The sequence below is a fragment of the Scyliorhinus canicula genome, chromosome 4, assembly GCF_902713615.1.
Source record: "Scyliorhinus canicula chromosome 4, sScyCan1.1, whole genome shotgun sequence".
NCBI classification, from domain to species: Eukaryota; Metazoa; Chordata; class Chondrichthyes; order Carcharhiniformes; family Scyliorhinidae; genus Scyliorhinus; species Scyliorhinus canicula.
This window is the reverse complement of record NC_052149.1, coordinates 37,468,509-37,488,752: the sequence shown is the minus strand read 5'-3', so window position 1 is coordinate 37,488,752 and position 20,244 is coordinate 37,468,509. Positions and strand designations below refer to the sequence as shown.

General features: G+C 44.8%; 1 protein-coding gene across 3 annotated transcripts in view; it reads left to right on the top strand.

Annotated features, from left to right (window-relative positions):
- usp24 (ubiquitin specific peptidase 24) overlaps window positions 1–20,244 on the top strand; it is a 200,945-nt gene that overhangs the window by 42,210 nt on the left and 138,491 nt on the right. For all 3 annotated transcript variants that reach the window (XR_005460306.1, XM_038794055.1, XM_038794056.1), the window contains exons 5-13: window positions 1,154–1,276; window positions 4,319–4,354; window positions 13,320–13,385; window positions 13,903–13,968; window positions 14,185–14,259; window positions 15,226–15,384; window positions 17,486–17,600; window positions 18,926–19,029; window positions 19,489–19,596. Coding sequence is in view for 2 of the 3 variants with exons in the window: in XM_038794055.1 (XP_038649983.1) it covers window positions 1,154–1,276; window positions 4,319–4,354; window positions 13,320–13,385; window positions 13,903–13,968; window positions 14,185–14,259; window positions 15,226–15,384; window positions 17,486–17,600; window positions 18,926–19,029; window positions 19,489–19,596 (852 nt within the window). In the remaining variant the exon portion in view is untranslated. The remainder of the gene's footprint in view (window positions 1–1,153; window positions 1,277–4,318; window positions 4,355–13,319; window positions 13,386–13,902; window positions 13,969–14,184; window positions 14,260–15,225; window positions 15,385–17,485; window positions 17,601–18,925; window positions 19,030–19,488; window positions 19,597–20,244) is intronic.

The window sequence follows — 20,244 nt, the reverse complement described above, 5'->3', positions numbered from 1 at the left end:
ACATCAGCATGGTTCATGACAGTGTCCCTAAAGCAGAATCTCTTGGCCCTGATATATTATGTTATACTTGATCCTCTTTAAGCCGTCAGAACGTATTTGTAGGTTGTGCAAATAGTTTTAAAAAACCATGTGGATCTTGAGCTTTATAAGTAGAGGCATAGAATACAAAAGCAAAGATGTAATGATGAGCCTTTATAAAACTCTGTGTCTAATTCTGGGCAGCTATGTTTCTGAAGAATTTTTAGGCTTTTGAGAGACGCTGAGGAAAATCTTTGAGAATGGTTCCGGGACGAGGGGCTACAGATGCGTGGATAGATTGGAGAAGCTGGGGCTGTTCTCCTCGGAGAAGAGAAGATGAGAGGAGATTTGAAAGAAGTGCTCATGTCTTGAGAGATCTAGAGACGGTAGATGGACAAAAACTGTTCCCTTTGGCACAGGGCTGAGAGCAAGAAGGCACCAATTAAAGATGATTGGCAAAAGAGCCCGTGATGGCTCAGTTTATATAGCTGTTTAACCCATGATGGCTTATACAGCGAAAGATTAGAATCTGGAATGCACTGCCTTAGTGTGGTGGAGGCAGATGTAATTGTGTTTTCAAAGATGAATTGGATGCGCACCTGAAGAGAAATTAGCAAAGTTACCAGGCAAGATCGCGACGTAGGCCAAGTTGAGTTGCAATTGCAGAGAGTTGGCATGGGCATGATGACCCAAATAGCCTCCTGTGCTGTAACTATTCAAGTCACTTGGAACTATTCATCAATTGCATTTATTAATTTCATTCTGGGAGGAGTATATTGAAGTACTTTCCTCTTCCAGCCAACAGCAAAGTTATTTAATTGCTGTCTATTATGTTCTTTCTGTTGTTACATTTATAGTGTGCAATACAAAATAGATCCAGTAAGTAGAAGAAAATCTTGTTAGGTGTCTCATTTTTTAGTTAGATGCAAAAGAATATAGATGAAAACCTGCGCAGAGAAATGCAATCATGTAATGGGGCTGAAAAGAAGGAAGCAAATTAAGGATTCAGAGAATTTATTTTCAGCTTTAGTATGAATTGTTTTCACATTTTGCCACTTTAAAATAATTGTGCCTTGCGTTTTTAAGTGTCTCTAGACCTCACATGAAATATTAATTATTTTGTTTCAATTTCCAGGCTTTCAATCCAGGCAACGAGTATCATTTCAAGAACCGAATGAAAGTGTGCCAAAGGAATTGGGCGGATGTTTTTGGAGATGGCAAAATGTATGCCATCTCACCACCAGTCAACCTACAGAAGGTGGGTTTGACAGTGTTGCACATGTGAGAGGTACATGACCTCTAACTTGGCACTGTGTGGTACAGAATGGGATGCTACTCAGCAGCAATATCGATGCAAATACAAAATATGGGAATGACTGTTTTTTAAGTTATCGGTAGTTGACCAAGCAAAACCCAAGCCTACCTCTAAAGGACTATTAGCCCATGACATGAATCTTTTGACTTGTAGGCCTTCTATTATCCCAAATTGAAGACATCGGCAGGACTGAATATTGTAGTGTACCTCCAAAATGTCCACCATTCCAACACACACAGCACTGTGTCCCTCCTCTCTGCAGACAAGGCATGCTTCTACTTTTCATACATAGTTTTTCTGAAACTGTCAGTATAGAAATAATGTCAAGAGACTTGGAATGAGAGCAGGAAAGTATATCTCTAAGTCCACATTGCAGCACATGTGAACTTGAGGCTACAGCTGACTGGTACTGTTACTGATTGATATCTTATGAGGAAAGAATGGGCCTGTAACCTATGGCATTTGGAAGAATTAACGGTGATCTTATTGATATATGTAAGATCCTGAGGACACTCGACAAGGTGGATACTGAAAGGATGTTTCCCCCTTATAGGAGAGACTAAAACTTGGGGATAATGTTTAAAATTAAGGGTCTCGTTTAAGATTGAGATGAGGATTTGTTTCTTTCAGAGGGTCTCGAGTCTTTGGAACGCTTCTCCAGAAAATGGCAGAGATAGATAGAGAAATACAGCACAGAACAGGCCCTTCGGCCCACGATGTTGCGCCGAACTTTTGTCCTAGGTTAATCATAGAATTTTGGACAATTTGTCATGGCCAATCCACCCAACCTGCACATCTTTGGACTGTGGGAGGAAACCGGAGTACCCGGAGGAAACCCACGCAGTCACGGGGAGGATGTGCAGACTCCACACAGACAGTGACCCAAGTCGAAATCGAACTTGGGACCCTGGAGCTGCGAAGCAATTGTGCTATCCACAATGCTACCGTGCTGCCCTTAAGAAGTTAACCTACACTCCCTTATTCTACCCTAATCCAAGTACCTATCCAATAGCCGTTTGAAGGTCCATAAATTTTCCGACTCAACTACTACCACAGGCAGTGCATTCCATGCCCCCACTACTCTCTGGGTAAAGAACCTACCTCTGACATCCCCTCTATATCTTCCACCATTTATCTTAAATTTATGTCCCCTTGTAATGGTGTGTTCCACCCGGGGAAAAAGTCTCTGACTATCTACTCTATCTATTCCCCTGATCATCTTATAAACCTCTATCAAGTCGCCCCTCGTCCTTCTCCGTTCTAATGAGAAAAGGCCTAGCACCCTCAACCTTTCCTCATAAGACCTACTCTCCATTCCAGGCAACATGATGGGGTCATTGAATATTTTTAAGGCAGAGGTAGATACGTTTTTGACTGACTAGAGAGTCAAAGGTTATTGAGGGTGGGTGGAATGTGTAGTTGAGGCCACGATCAGATCAGCCATGATCTTATTGAATGGTGGAGCTGGCTCAAGAGGCTGAATTACTTATTCCTGCTTCTAATTTGTATGATGTGGAGCTGCCAGCATTGGACTAGGGTGAACAGAGTAAGAAGTCTTACAACACCAGGTTAAAGTCCCAACAGGCTTGTTTCAAATTGCTAGCTTTTGGAGCACTGCTCCTTCCTCACCTGAGACTTCTTACTCTAATTTGTATGTTAGTGTAGAAGCTAAAATTCCATACCTTCATGTTACACCTTGCTGATGAAGTGTACCTAGATTTTAATGGTGTATTGAGTTCATAATTCTGTTGAATAACCTCCCTAGCACTGAAAAACTAATGTTATTTTTGTGTAATATCAAATTTCTCCCCTATGATGATTCCATAGTTTCTAATGCAACAAATACCTTTTGTAAAGACATTTTTTAACCTCTACTTTTGACAGGAATGTCTCAATCTTTATTGCATGCTTTAAAAAAAATAATAAAAGGTAAATGATAATCAGTGCTTTTTAGCTTCCTGGCTTGCTGTCATAATTATATAGTGTGACTAGCTGTGTACACTTGTTGGTGACATTACTGTTGCTGAATGCCAGGAGAGCTCTTTGATTTGGCCCCAGTTTCAAATTAGCCTTAGGAAAGGTGAAATCCATACAACAGCAAATGTTAGATGTTGTGGATGACTTTCTTTGAGGTTGGTGGTAAGTGCCGCTGCTTTGCTGCCAGTTGCAAAATCTGGGCCACTGTATTTTAATGTTCTTTAGCTAATTGTAAACTGTCATGGACTGCTGCTTATTCTAATTGCCTTATACTGTATAATGTGTGAACAATTACTCGACTGCTGTCTGTTTTCGTACTGCACCTCCAAATTCAGAAGTATTGTATAGGTATGTTTGGAATCCAACCACTGCCTGAGGGCTTGCAGGTTATTTATTTCTGGTATTGTTTGGTGAAATGTGTCTCTGTATTGTTTCCACCTTACAACGGATCCCTTGGTGTCAAATAAACACTGCCATACATAAAAGAATTAAATAATAGAGATTACTAATTACCCATGGGAAAAGGCTCTTGAAGTTGAGCATATGTGATACATTACAGCAAAGGTTCATTTAGTAGCCCATGAAGGAATATTTGTTTTCCATTGCTGGCTAGCCCTGATTTTTCTTTGTTCCATTTACTTGCGGGTCTCTGCACTACTGAAAAGACCAGCATATTTCACCCATCCTTACTGCTCTTGAGGAGCTGGTGGTGAGCCACTTTCTTCCACTTCATGCAGTGTGAAGGCATTCCCACAGTGTTGCTGGGGAGGAGTTTCTGAATTTTGGCCCAGGGACCGAAAGGAAGACTATACGTTTCTCAGTCAAAGTGATGTGTGACTTGGAGGGGAATTTGCAGGTGATAGTATTCTGACAAGCCTGCTGTCCTTATCATTCTAGGTGGTATAGATAGTGAGTTGCTGTTCTCATTTGGTCGTACAGTTATGTCCTGGGTTTAGTTGATTATAATTGTTTACAGCAATAATTTTGCTTTTATCTTTGATCTTGCAGGAACCTCATGGATGGCTCATAGATCTGGTTAATCGGGTAGGTACTCCACTATTTTGCACCATCCCATCCCCTCTCTACCCACCTCACTTTTATCCCCATATGTACTTGTTAGGTTGCAAATGAACCTAAAGGATAATGTACCCTTGTACATGTATTGTAAATAATCCAGTCATCTCATTGCAGTGTTTATTCTTGTATAATAAATATTGCAGGGAAAGGTGCAGAACTTTGGACTCTGGCAGGGGCAATGTGAAGGTGGTATCAAGGAGAGGGCGGTGGCAGAATTTCTACATTGTTTTATTTGCTTTTGTGTGTAAAAGGTGAAGACTAGAAACATTTTAGGAACACAATGATGGAATAGAAACATTGAGACCTTTTGAGAAGGAAGCCATTGGGCTGGGTGTGCCTGTGCCAGCTCTTTGAAAGAGCTATCCATTATCTCTGCTCTTTGCTCCTGGCCATGCAATAGTGCAAAGCTTTATGAAAATTAAGGTAAACAAGGCTCTTGAAAACTCTTTAAAAAGTTTCTTTCAAGGGAATAGAATTGACTTTGGCAATAGTAGATACCCTCACTACTATTTTTCAAAGCTCATTGCAATAGATAACATGGGTTATCTATGTTAACCCATAGATAACATTGAAAGGGTGAGGCTGGCTAAACTAGTAGTCTTTTTTTTTTAAAATAATTTTTATTGAAATTTTTTGATACAAACATTTACCCCTACTACATTTTAAATTATAACACAACAAATCCCCCCTGGAAAATCCTCCCCACGCCCTCCCCCGCGCGCCCCCCCCCCCCCCCCCCCCCCCCCCCCCCCCCCCCGCGCGCTACCAGTCTAGCAACCAAACCGTTTCTCCCTTTCTGCCGATGGCCTCGGGCAGTCATTGCCCGCGACCCCCCGCTGACGTGCTCCCTTCGTTGCTATCCCCCCCCCCTCCCTTCCCCCCCCCTTTCTCCCCGGGTTGCTGCTGTTTCGGCCTCCAGTTCCTATCTCTGATCCAGAAAGTCAAGGAAGGGCTGCCACCGCCGGAAGAACCCCTGTACCGGCCCTCTCAGGGCGAATTTGATTCTTTCCAATTGGATGAAGCTTGCCATGTCGTTTAACCAGGTGTTAACACTTGGTGGCCTTGTGTCCCTCCACTGAATCAAGATCCTTCTCCGAGCTACCAAGGACGCAAAGGCCAATATTCCGGCCTCCCCTGCCTCCTGTACTCCTGGCTCCACCCCAACCCCAAAAATCGCTAGCCCCCACCCTGGTTTGACCCTGGTTCCCACCACTCTCGATACCGTCCCCGCCACCCCCTCCCAGAACTCTTCCAGTGCCGGGCACATCCAGAACATATGTACATGGTTCGCAGGGCTTCCCGAACACCTAACACACCTGTCCTCACCCCCGAAGAACCGACTCATCCTAGTCCCCGTCATATGGGCTCTGTGCAGCACCTTAAATTGGATGAGGCCCAACCTTGCGCACGACGACGACGAATTGACCCTCTCTAAGGCATCCGCCCATGTCCCATCTTCTATCTGCTCTCCCAGCTCCGCTTCCCACTTGTCTTTCAGCTCCTCTATCGATACCTCCTCCACCTCCTGCATTATTTTGTAGATGTCCGAGACCTTCCCTTCTCCGACCCAGACCCCTGACAGCACCCTATCACTCACCCCTCTATCGGGAAGCAAGGGAAATCCTTCCACCTGTCGTCTGGCAAATGCCTTCACCTGCAGGTATCTAAACGTGTTCCCCGGGGGGAGCTCAAATTTCTCCTCCAGCTCTCCCAGGCTCGCAAACCTCCCCTCTATGAACATGTCCCTCAGTTGCCTGATGCCCGCCCTGTGCCAGCTCTGGAATCCCCCGCCAGTGTTCCCCGGGACAAATCTGTGGTTCCCTCTCAGTGGCGCCGCCATCAGACCCCCCACTTCCCCCCTGTGTCGCCTCCACTGCCCCCAGATTTTAAGGGTGGCCGCCACTACCAGACTCGTGGTATACCTTGTGGGGGGGAGCGGCCATGGTGCCGTTACTAGCGCCCCCAGGCTTGTATTGCCGCAGGACGCCCTCTCCATACGTTTCCAAGCTGCCCCCTCCCCCTCCATCACCCACTTGCGCACCATCGATGCGTTCGCCGCCCAGTAGTATCCGGAAAGATTGGGTAGCGCTAATCCTCCACTGTCCCTACTCCGTTCCAAGAAAATCCTTCTCACTCTAGGGGTGCCATGTGCCCACACATAGCCCATAATGCTGCTAGTTACCTTCTTGAAGAAGGCCCTGGGGAGAAAGATGGGCAAGCACTGGAACAGAAACAAGAACCTCGGGAGGACCGTCATTTTGACTGACTGCACCCTCCCTGCTAGCGACAGCGGTACCATGTCCCACCTCTTGAACTCCTCCTCCATCTGCTCCACCAGCCTTGAAAAGTTCAGCTTGTGGAGGGTCCCCCAGTTCCTTGCCACCTGCACCCCCAAGTACCTGAAGCTCTTTACTGCTCTCTTAAACGGGAGCCGCCCAATTCCCTCCCCCTGATCTCCCGGGTGTATCACAAAGACCTCACTTTTACCCACATTTAATTTATATCCCGAAAAGTCCCCAAACTCCGCTAGTATTTCCATTACCTCCGGCATTCCCCCTTCCGGGTCCGCCACATATAACAACAAATCATCCGCATAGAGTGATACCCGATGTTCCTCCCCTCCCCTTGTCAGTCCTCTCCACCCCCCTGAACCCCTCAGTGCCATCGCCAACGATTCGATCGCTAATGCAAATAGTAAGGGGGATAGGGGGCATCCCTGCCTGGTACCTCGATGGAGCCCAAAATACTCTGACCTCCTCCCGTTTGTAACCACACTCGCCATCGGGGCCGAATACAGCAGCTTCACCCACTTGATAAATCCCTCCCCAAACCCAAACCGTTCCAGCGTCTCCCACAGGTATTCCCACTCCACCCTATCGAATGCCTTCTCCGCATCCAGTGCTACCACTATCTCAGCCTCCCCCTCCACTGCTGGCATCATAATCACATTCAACAGTCTCCGGACATTTGTGTTAAGTTGTCGTCCCTTTACGAACCCCGTCTGGTCCTCATGGATTACCCCTGGCACACAATCCTCTATTCTGGTTGCCAGGACCTTTGCCAACAGTTTGGCATCTACATTCAAGAGGGAGATAGGCCTGTAGGACCCGCACTGTACAGGGTCTTTGTCCCGCTTCAGGATCAAGGAGATCAGGGCCTGTGACATTGTCGGGGGCAGAACCCCCCCCTCTCGCGCCTCATTGAAGGCTCGCACCAGCACTGGACCCACCAAGTCCACATACTTCTTATAAAATTCCACCGGGAACCCATCCGGCCCCGGCGCCTTCCCCGCCTGCATCTGGCCTATCCCTTTAACTAGCTCCTGCAGCTCTATCGGCGCCCCCAGCCCCTCCACCCGTTCCTCCTGGACCTTTGGGAACCTCAATCTATCGAGGAAGTTCTCCATTCCCCCCCTCCTCCTGGGCGGCTCAGACCGGTACAATTCCCTGTAGAAATCCCTGAAGACCCCGTTCACCTCTTGCCCCTTCTGCACTACGTTCCCTCCCTTCTCTCTCACTCCCCCAATCTCTCTGGCTGCATCTCGCTTGCGCAGCTGGTGTGCTAGCATCCTGCTCGCCTTTTCCCCGTACTCATAGACCGCGCCCTGTGCCCTTCTCCATTGCGTCTCCGCCTTCCTAGTGGTCAGTAGGTCAAACTGGGCCTGTAAACTGCGCCGCTCCCTCAACAGCCCCTCCTCTGGTGTCTCCGCATATCTCCTGTCCACTTCTATAAGTTCCCCCACCAGTCTCTCCCTCTCCTGCCTCTCCTTCCTTTCTCTGTGTGCCCTTATGGAGATCAGCTCTCCTCTGATCACTGCTTTCAGGGCCTCCCAGACTACCCCCACCTTCACCTCGCCCGTGTCGTTCGTGCCCAGATATCTCTCAATGCCCTCCCGGACCCTTCCGCACACCTCATCGTCCGCCAGCAGCCCCACATCCAGGCGCCACAACGGGCGCTGGTCCCGTGCTTCCCCCAGTTCTACCTCTACCCAGTGTGGTGCATGGTCCGAAATCGCAATGGCCGAGTACTCCGTGTCCTGCACTCTCGAAATCAGCCCCCTGCTCAGTACAAAAAAGTCTATTCTGGAGTACACCCTGTGGACTTGGGAGAAAAAAGAATACTCCCTCGCCCTTGGCCTGCCAAATCTCCAAGGGTCTACCCCCCCCATCTGCTCCATGAACCCCCTTAGCACCTCTGCCGCTGCCGGCCTCCTATTCGTCCTGGAACTCGATCTGTCCAGCCCAGGGTCGAGCACTGTATTGAAGTCCCCCCCATGATCAGGCCCCCTGCCTCCAGACCCGGAATGAGGCCCAACAGGCGCCTCATAAAACCCGCGTCATCCCAATTCGGGGCATACACATTCACCAGCACCACATTCTCTCCCTGCAGCCTACCCTTCACCATCACGTACCTACCCTCCTTATCTGCTACCACCTGCGCCGCCACGAACGACACCCTCTTTCCCACCAAAATCGCCACCCCCCGGTTCTTTGCGTCCAAGCCTGAGTGGAACACCTGTCCCACCCACCCCCTTCTCAGGCGTACCTGGTCTACTACTCTCAAGTGAGTCTCCTGCAACATTGCCACATCCGCCTGCAGTCCCTTTAGGTGTGAAAAAACCCTTGATCTCTTGACCGGCCCATTCAGCCCCCTCACGTTCCAAGTAATCAACCGGGTCGCGGAGCGACCCGTCCCTTTCCCCTGTCTATTAGCCATGTCCTGTCCCCTGTTCGCCCCGGGTCGACCCTCCCCTTCTGACCCGTTCCCCATGGCGATGGCCCCCCCCCTCTCTCCTCCCGTTCTTCCCTTCCCGTCCTCGGCCTTTCCAGCAGCAACCCGGTATCCCCCCCTAACCCCCCTTCCCCCCCCCCCCCCCCCCCCCCCCTGGCTAGGACCCCTCCTAGCCGCGGTGTATCCACCATCGTACTCCCGAGAGTCAGCTGGTTTTCGCTGACCCGGCTGCCCCGCCACACTCCGACTCCTCCCGATGTGGGGGGGAGGGGCCTCCCCCCCCTTGCCATCCCTCTCTGACCCCGCTTCAGCGCGGGAAAAGCCGCCATTGCTGGCCACACCCCACTCTTCTCTCCTCCCCCTTCCTCCGCCCCGCGCGCGGGAAACAGTGGAAAGCCCGCGCTTTCGCCCGGCCACACCCTACCCCGCCATCTTCAATTCCACCCCCGTCCCCATCCAAGCCCATAAAAAGCCCCCTTAAAACGAGAGGAAGAAAAAAGAGAAAAAGAAAACACGCATAACCAACTTGCACCCCCCCCGTCCCGCCTCCCCAACTTAACAATATAACAATATAAATAACAAATCTCAAATAAATACATAAATACATAACTATGCCTGCATAACTAAATAACTACCCAATAATAACGTATTTAACCATCACCCTCCATCGAACAGAACAGTAACCATAACCCTTAAAGAACAGATCAAAAAACAGTAAAAAAGCCCCCCCTACAACAACAATAATTAAGGGAAGTTGGCAACGGGAAGAGACACACAAAAAGGAACAAAGAAACCCCCCATAACACAAGTTTCAAAGAAACCAAACGATCCATCAACTTTAACCAAGTTCCGACCTGGCCTAAGAAAGACATGGGCCACTTGATCAGTCAAGGGTACTCGGGCGGCCTCGACCGCCGGCGTTCCCAAGTTCTAGTTCAGGTCCAGCTTTTCCTCCCGAACAAAAGTCCATGCCTCCTCTGGGGTCTCAAAGTAATGGTGCTGGTCCTTGTAGGTGACCCACAAGCGCGCTGGCTGCAGCATTCCGAACTTGATCCTCTTTGCGTGCAGCACCGCCTTCGTCCGGTTAAACCGGGCCCGCCGCTTTGCCACCTCCGCACTCCAGTCCTGATATATCCGCACCGTCGAATTCTCCCATTTGCTGCTTTTCTCCCTCTTGGCCCACCTCAGCACTTTCTCCCGATCACAGAAACGCTGGAATCGCACCAGCACCGCCCTCGGGGGCTCGTTCGCCCTAGGCCGCCTAGCCATGACCCGATATGCTTCTTCCAGCTCCAGGGGCGATGGACCGGCCCCCTCTCCCATCAGGGAGCTCAGCATCTCCGCTACATATTTCGGGAGATCAGGCCCCTCCAGGCCTTCTGCTAGGCCCAGGATCCTCAAGTTCTTCCGCCTCATTCGAGTGTCCAGCTCCTCAAAGCGGCTCTGCCATTTCAGGTGGAGTGCCTCGTGCACCTCCACCTTTCCCACGAGGACCGTGGCCTCCTCCTCCCTTGCAGTCATCTCCTGCTGCAGCTCTCTTATCGACGCCTCTTGGGTCGCCTGGGCCCCCATCAGCCTTGTGGTCGTTGCGTTCATAGACTCTAAGAGTTCCACTTTCAGCTCCGTAAAACACCGGAGGAGAGCGGCCTGCTGCTCCTCCGCCCATTTTCTCCAATCTTCTAGTGCGCCACCGGCCGCCATTTTGGTCCTCTTCCCCCGCTTTTTTCGGGGAGCTGCTGCCGCTTTTTTTGTCGCCCCACTCCGAGTACCGACCATAAAGTTGGTCTCACTCTCCTCAGGGAGCCTTCCCCCACCGGGATTCGTCTTTACAGTACCGTCGGGGCCCTCCAATCGGCCCTTAAACACCTTTGTCGCAGGAGCTGCCAAATGTGCGACTTAGCTGGTCATAGCCGCAACCGGAAGTCAACCTAAACTAGTAGTCTTATGCACAAAATATTCTCTGAATGAATTCTGATGATTAACTCGCAGTTTTCAAACAAGCAATTTGCTTTATGATTTGCTACAGGGTTACTTTGCAGTGGGTTAAGTATAGCCAGTTAAAATGAGATTTATCCTTCTTCAGATGGACATTAAAGGTCTTCATAATTCTTCATATTTTGTTTCCAATCCCTACTCAAAATATGAATAAGAATTTTCAGCAATGGATCATCACTCTTACCTACGGTTGTGCTTGAGGCTTGCTCTCAGAGTTTTGCAGGGCTGGCTGTTAATGGATTGAGCTAAGGAAGTTATTACCTAAATCAATGGAATCTGAAATATTGATGGTGACTCAATGAATGGGCTTCCAACTAGCACCTGAGCCCAAGCTATTAACTAAACTTAGTGCCAATACATTTCTTTCCTCTAGTTCTGGTCATTTAGTGTTGGCACTTAGATCATTAGTTCTCAGATGCCCATGAAAAATTGGATGTTGGTCAAAATGGGTGGCACGGTAGCACAGTGGTTAGACTGTTGTTTCACAGCAACAGGGTCCCAGGTTCGATTCTCGGCTTGGGTCACTGTGTGGAGTCTGCATGTTCTCCCTGTGTCTGTGTCGGTTTCCTCCGGGTGCTCCGGTTTCCTCCCACAAGTCCCGAAAGACATGCTGTTAGGTGAATTGGACATTCTGAATTCTCCCTCTGTGTACTCGAACAGGCGCTGGAGTGTGGCGACTAGGAGATTTTCACAGTAATTTAATTGCAGTATTAATGTAAACTTACTTGTCACAATAATAAAGATTATTATTATTAAATGCTTGATGCAAATAAAGAGGTTCAATTAAACAACCAACAACTTTGCTCCAAGGAGAACAACCCCAGCGTCTCCAACTTTGTAACTAAAATCCCTCATCCCTGGAACCATTCTGATCAATCTCTCCTGAATCCAACCAAGAACTCTACCATCCTTTCCAAAATGTTGTGATTTTTAACCTGTTCACTGGTGATAGTGTGAACAATTCAAATGGTTATGTATGCATTTACAAAAATTCCTATTAACAATACTTGGTCACTGAGTAACCGCCTAGCACTATGTTCTGATTGTAAGTCTCAGCCTATCTCAGTCGCTGCATGCTGTGGTTCTATGCCCGTAGATATGTGCAAAACATTTAAAAATTGATCAGCATTCAGTCCAGCAGCACTGTATGTTGGAAATGTCAGCAATGATTGATATTGAATTATCTCCTCTTTACACTTGATAAAGCAGCCCTGGTATGTTTATCAAGTGTATGTTGGCATCTGGCAGCCTCACACAGGACTCCGCATCGGGTTAGCAGAGCTCAATGGTTTTCACGGTTAATCCAGTACTCATAATTGTTGGGTAAGCTAAGTTTCAGAGTTGCGTTTAGGGAAATTTTGACTGGACCAATCAAAGTCTTAACGCCATATGTACCCACTGTCAGTAGGTTTTGGAGGTTTTCATATCCTTGGACTGTTCCATAGAACATAGAACAGTACAGCACAGAACAGGCCCTTCGGCCCTCGATGTTGTGTCGAGCAATGATCACCCTACTTAAACCCACGTAACCCGTATACCCGTAACCCAACAATCCCCCCATTAACCTTACACTATGGGCAATTTAGCATGGCCAATCCACCTAACCCGCACATCTTTGGACTGTGGGAGGAAACCGGAGCACCCGGAGGAAACCCACGCACACACGGGGAGGACGTGCAGACTCCACACAGACAGTGACCCAGCCGGGAACCGAACCTGGGACCCTGGAGCTGTGAAGCATTGATGCTAACCACCATGCTACCGTGAGGCCCTTAAGAGGCCCTGTGTTCCAAGACACAGGAGTTTTGAGTTCACACCTTGACAGAACTAACTTCTCAGTAAAGCCTGTTGTTATCTTGTTGTCTTCTCCCTTACACTTTACCCATGTTATAAACTTCAGGGTCATACCTATGTATAACATTTATTTATGTCATCTGGCTTGGAACTCCACAGAAGAACTTCAACCTTAATGACAAAGGCATTGGAAAGTACAACTCTTGTAAAGCATCCAACAGAAATGTGGTGTCTTAACTAATTGAGTGTCTAATAGCCATGTAAATTACTCCCAGGAAATGCTAAAGTACAATATGTGGTTGGTTAATTAAAGAAATTGGTTTCCATCTAGCAGCTCTACTCTAATTGAACTTTGTTTAATGCAGTTGTGTTCTGAAACAATTGTCATCAAATTAGCTATTTTGTTTTCCAGTTTGGAGAAATGGGTGGATTTTCGGGAATTCAGCTGAAACTTGGCGCAGAGGATATAGAAACTGCAGTAAGTAATTACTTTCAAAACAATGTTGTAGGTAATTTGGGTGCACTTAAAACAAGCATATTTTAATTGCAGTTTGTCAATTTTTAAAGTCCCCATCCCTTATTGTGGTAGGTAGTGTATGATTGATTTATTATTTGGATAGTTGTCCTTTTGTAACACTGTGCCACCATCTTGTAGAACGCGGCTTTGAAAGTGGCCACTTGACAAACCCTGTGCATTGGACTTTCTTTATCCAGTGCAAATAAATACAGTAACTTGGGTGGTATGGATGAATGCAAAATGTTGTGTATTGCTTCATATTTTGCATTGCAACTGGGTCTACCACAGAGCTACAATTCCGAGCAAATTGCTATCTGAAGGGAAAATTATTTGATTGATTTTTGTCTTTTTCCTTTACTTTCCATTACTTCTAATTGTTAAAATGATGGAAACTACAGACCAAATTGCAATGCATAAATCTAGTTGGTTACAACAGGACCGACTTCTGGTTTAAACCTTTATTGTATCTTTCCTTTAGGCTGTGTCTGCACTAGTGCAGCCTTTGGGAGTATGTGCAGAATATCTAAATCCCACAGTAGTACAGGTAAGCATGCAATGAGATTGTGTGATTTGTGAGATTTTCAGTAGAATACTTAAGTCTAAGATAGAAATTGACTAGTAGCAAATGAAGACTGCATCCACGTTACACAAAGATAATTTTGTAAGAATTTTTCAGCCCAATAATATTTGTTCCAAAGTAGATGTAGTGGACTTGAAATAAAATGTTACATCATTGTTTTGGTTTATTTTTGTTTCACAGCCCATGCTGGACCCAGTCATTGATAAAATGATTCGATACGTGCAAAGTTTAGAAGAAAAAGATCTGAAAGACAAGGTAACATCTTTAGATAACTTCATTAGATTTTTTTGAGTTGCCTTCATTAAAACAAGTGTTCTATCTCCTTGGTCTTACTTTTTTTTCTGAAGCGTTAAAGAATCTGGATTTTCTTCTTGAACCGTGAGGCATTTCCACAAATTTGGAATAATGCATACCCCTACTCTCAGCTGCTGAAACCCACACCCATGTCTTTGTCACCTCTAAACTTGACTACTAGAATGCACTTCTGGCTGACCTCCATCAAAATCCTCAGCTGCCTAAATCCTAACTTGCACCAAGTCCATTTCACCCATTGACCTACATTAACTCTCAGTTAAACAATGCCTGAATTAAAAATTCTCATTTTGTTTTCAAATTCCTACTTTGCTGCCCCTACCTTTTGTAATCTCCTCTAGCCACGCAACCCTCTGAGATATCTGCACTCCTCTTAATCTGGTTTCTTATGCATTCCAGATATTAATCATTCCATGATTGGTGGCTATTTCTTCGGCTGCCATGGCCCTAAACTTTGGAATTCCTTCCTTGAACCTCTGTTTCTCTATCTCTCTCTCTCATCTGCTCTAACTTTGAAAATCAACGTTAAGTTTTGTTTTATATTGCTCCTGTGAAACACTTTGTAGAATCCTATTACATTAAAAGCGCTTTATAAATACAAGCTCTTATTTGTGAAGCTCATCCATATTGATCATGCTGAAGCTGCTCTGAGAGCAGTGACATTACGTCTTAATGCCTAAATGCAACCTAGTTCAGTTTCCCCATGCAGCACTTGGTATAAGTTAACTGGTTAGTCAGAAGTGTCCCTGAGATTAGAATGGTGCCACTAATGGTGTAGTGCCCAAAGACGAGAGAGTGTCTGCCTTCACTTGTCTTGACTTAACTTGCATGTTACTTTATACGTCATTTCTAGTCCTTGTTTTTTAAATTGTAAACATCTTTTAAATTCCTGTCTCCTGTCCAATCCAGAAACTTGTGACCATTCCAGAGCTCCTATCTGCCATCAAGTTATTGTGCATGCGGTTTCAGCCAGAGTTGGTAACGGTGGTGGATGACCTCCGTCTGGATATACTCCTGCGTATGTTGAAAACTCCCCACTTCAGCGCAAAAATGAATTCATTGAAAGAAGTAAGTTAATTGATTTTGGGTCGTGGTGGGGGTGGATCTATAGTTTTGACTATTACAAGATTAGTGAACAGGATACAGGAATTACCTGAGATTGTGAACTATTGATCATCAATAATTACTTTACGAAGTTAAGGTGCGACAGTAAGTGATAAGGGAGCTGTAGACAAATTGGGTGAGTGAGCAAGATCATGGCAGTTGGGATATTATGTGGCAAAGTGTGTAGATCATTTTGGTAGGAAAAGTCCGAAAAGCAGAATTGTTTTTGGAATGGTGAGAGATTGGGAAATGTTTTCATTCAGAGGGGCATTGTAATTCATGTACAAGGACAGGAAAGTTAGCATGCAGGTACTGCATGCAATTGGAAAACCAACTGGTATGTTAGTTATTCTTACAAAGGGATTGGAGCTTGCAAGAGTGAAAAGGTCTTCCTACAGTTATACAGGGCATTGGTGAGAGCACACCTGGAGTACTGTGCAGTTTAGGCCTGCATATCCCTGCATATTGAGGGAAGAACATACTTGCCCTAGAGGCATTCAATAGATTGGTTCTTGGGATGAAAGGGATTGTATTATGAGAGACTACGTAGTTTTAGTCTATATTCCCTGGAGTTCAGAAGCACGACAGGTGATCCAACTGAATTCTATGAAATTCTGGAGGATCTTGACAGGATATGTGTTGGGAAAATGCATCCCCGACTAGAGGATCTCAAACACGGTGTCTCAGTCTGAAGCTAAAGGGTCAGCCATTTATGACTGAGGTGAAAAAGGTCTTCACGCAAAAGGTAAGTTAGAGTTTCTACCCCAGTGAGCTATGAATGCTCAGCCATCAAGCATATTCATTTTGGAGGTCAATATATTTTTTGGTAGTCAGAGAATTAAGGGATATGGGATAGCGTGGAAGCATGAAATTGAGATAGAAAATTACCCATGATCTTGCTGAATAGCAGAGCAGGCCCGATGAGCCGAATAGCATGCTCCAGATCCTATTATGTTCTCATGGCACATGTTAACTGCATGCTAATCTTCAAAGGAAGGTTGTATGAAGTTGTATTTTATGTACTGACAGCAGCCACCAGTATTCCTGCTTTTTCAGCACATTGTAAATTGATATTTTGCTACATGATAAAGTTGTCATCATTTTAGAGACGAGCCATATCGTCAACCTGCTATTATTCTTTGACAAGATAATTGAATTAGCCGATGAAGGTTATCCAGTGGGATTTACTGTACTCATATTTTCATTAATAAACGTGTTAGAACTGATTAAAGTGAAGTTTTATCATGAAATTAATGGTAAAGTAGAGGGCTGATTTATAAATGGATTACATTATAGACCGAAGAGGCTGGTAAACAAATGGGTTGAAATGGTGGTTGGAATTCAGCAATTCAATTTGACTCTGAATTACAAACTATGTGCAATTTGTACTGATACTTTAATGTTTCTGTTCAGAGATGGTTGACACTAAAGATTTCCCTGTAAACATAAATTCTTCATGAATAATTAAATATGCACAGATTACCAGTATGTTGCACACACGAGAAGGAAATCAATGGGGTGGATATGGAACAGTTTGTACGAAATCGAGAGTTGTTAATTATAGAGGCGGTGCTGCTCTAGTAATTGCTTTCCACTAGCAATTTGGTCATTTTGGAATAGACTGCCAATATAGTGTTGAAACTGCTAAAAGTGAAATTGACAGACTTTATAGCCAGAAGAGAGATTCAAGCTTGTCATTGAGGTGTAAGTAGGTCAGTGTGCTTCTGAAAGAGGCTTGGAATGAGTTGAATTGGCTGATTTGTCTTCACATTGTTTTTTTTAAATGTTCTTTTAGTTTATATCAACATTTTTATGTTCCAATAGGAAATGACTGGGTTAACATTCAAAAGGATCATTGGCAGTTTCCACCCATTAAATTTAATCTAGATTCATGTTCACAAATCTGAAGTTAAATTGTAATGAAATAGTGTACATGTATATTTTGTTTTCATCTTGTAGTACAGTATAGATTAATTTATTTCCCCTACTGTCAAAAACAAGGTAGAATTTCTTTGGTGAGAAGTTCATACAGAAATAACCAGAATATTTCCATCTTATTCCTCAGGTTACCAAACTGATTGAAGACAGTACCTTATCCAAATCTGTGAAAAATGCCATTGATACAGACAGGTTGTTGGACTGGCTGGTAGAAAATTCCGTACTGTCAATAGCACTTGAAGGTACAGTAGATTTGAGAGGATACTAACAGTGTGTGATTTAGAGTTCATGATGTGCAGGCATTGCACCAATCCGTGTCGCAGCTATAGTAGTGAGACCTTAACTGGAGATGATTTGCTTTTGGATTTGTACACACTCATTCACTTCGGGGTGTCCATTTTCTGATTGAATTGTGAATGGACTGCAAATTATTATTGCAATTTAACGTATCTTCAGTCTCGTTGCTGGATATTTAAAATTGGCCATTTTTGTAAAATCAACTAAATCTCTAGAATCTAAGATACCAATCTTTAACTGTTAACAGTAAATATTTTCAAAAACACTGATTCACTAGCTAGTACCGGCAAATTCGGTATTAATTTGAATCAAAAATGGAAACTTAAAAACCTATTTAACTTACAGCTTTGTACCACAGAGTCAGATTGCTCCTACAATACCTAAGCACACATTGTACCTATACATATCTACATATCAGCAGCAGCATGGTAGCATTGCTAAAGATACCAATTAAAATCCATCTTTTATTTTCCAGTGGTGCATGTCATTTCGTTCACATAACACAACTACTCGTGAGGATTTTCATTTCAAAATTGAAGTGATATGCTGGGCCATGGCATTGCAGATTATGGTTGAATATCATTGTGCTGTTGGTAGTGCCTCATGGTTGCCCTATTGTTAGATCTATTCTGAATCAATCCTGTGGAGTGTGGTGGTAGTGTCCACCATGTGAAGGACTTTGTTTCAACATAGTCTATGTGGTGTTCACTCCTATCGCTATTGTCATGGTAGATACATCTGTGACAGGTAGATTGGGGCAGACAAAATAAAGTAGCTTTTTCCCATGTGTTTGTTCTCCCATCACCTGCCACAAGTCCAGTTTGGCAGATGTGTCCTTCAAGACGTGGCCAACTCCACAGGTAATGGTGTTGGAGAGCAACTGTTGATGGTGGGCATGGAAATCCTGCACCCAGAGTACATTCTATCTTGTGACTTGCTCTATTTGGGCATGCTATTTTTTTTTATTTAAAAAAAAAATAAATTTGGACTACCCAATTCATTTTCTTCAATGAAGGGGCAGTTTAGCGTGGCCAATCCACCTGCCCTGCACATCTTTGGGTTGTGGGGGAGAAACCCACGCAAGCACGGGAAGAATGTACAAACTCCACACGGATAGTGACCTGGAGCCGGGATCGAACCTGGGACCTCGGCGCTGTGAGGCAGCAGTGCCAACCACTGTGCCAATCTGCTGCCCTGGGCATGCTCATTTTGAGAATTCCTTTTCTGTGCTACATTCAGAAAACCTCATGTTTTTTCTTAACTTCTACAGGGAACATTGATCAAGCACAGTACTGTGATAGAATAAAGGGAATTATTGAACTGCTGGGCAGTAAACTCTCTATGGATGAACTTACCAAAATTTGGCGCATTCAGGTACTAAGTAAAACTGGCATTGATTTGCATATTACAACTGGTTTTCAGGAAAATAAATTTTGTTTTTCGTGCATTTAATTCCTAACCTAACTTTTCAGACATTTTGAGAACACTGCATAACAATTATCACACTTCTTCTCAGAGTTGAGTCAGCAAGGCTGCTTTGAAGACACTATATTGCACTTAATTTATTTTGTGGATAATATTAAAAGTTATTTGAAGTAGTAATTTAATGTCTGAAATGTATATGAATGGTAGCATGTTTAATTTAAGTGAGGTGTTTTAAAATTTCAGGGTCCTTTTTTGTGGTAATAGTAAGATGGTATTTTGAGTGGGGAAGGGTGGGAGGTGCGAGTGATGATTATGTTAGTGAAGTACAGATGTGTTGTGTTTCAGACAGATGTAATGTAACTTGAAGACCATGTAATTTAAATCCTAATAGCGTTGTTTTGTATTAAGTCAGGACAATCTTCGACTGTCATTGAAAATATTCACACTATTATTGCTGCTGCTGCTGCCAAATTTAATTATGATCAACTGAACCATCTCTTCACCTTGATACAAAAGGTGAGTGACCAGCTTGTTCCAGCGACCAGCCAATTTCAGTGCTGATTTTTAAAAGAAAATCGGATGCACATTTGATGAAATGAGCATAGGATGGCAGATAGAAATGAACAGAGGAGAGTGTGAAGTAAAAACATTTTGGGAGGGCTAATATGGAAAAACTAATATAAATTGAGCAGAGTCCTTGCTGTCCACATATGCAAATCGTAATGTGGTAAATTGATAATGTAGCTAAAACATGTTGGTTACTTGTGCTTTTAGAGTCATCGAAAGTCGGAGCAAAGAGATTGTACTTGAACTTCTTACCTTACTGGTTAGGCCTCAGCTGATGTATATTGATAATCCTGGGCACTACACTTATTTTTAAAAAATAACTTTTATTGGAATTTTTTGATAAATATCTATCAACAAAACAATAATAATAATAACCCCCCCCCCCGCGGCACCTGTAACAACGCATATAACAAACCCTCCCCCAACCCCAATAAACAACAGAATAAATTAACAATAAGCAAATTAACTTAAACGCTATCCCCCTAACCCCCCCCCAGGTTGCTGCTGCTGCTGACCTAGTACGTTATCGTTGAGCCAGAAAGTCGAGGAAAGGTTGCCACCTCCTAAAGAACCCTTGTACCGACCCCCTCAGGGCGA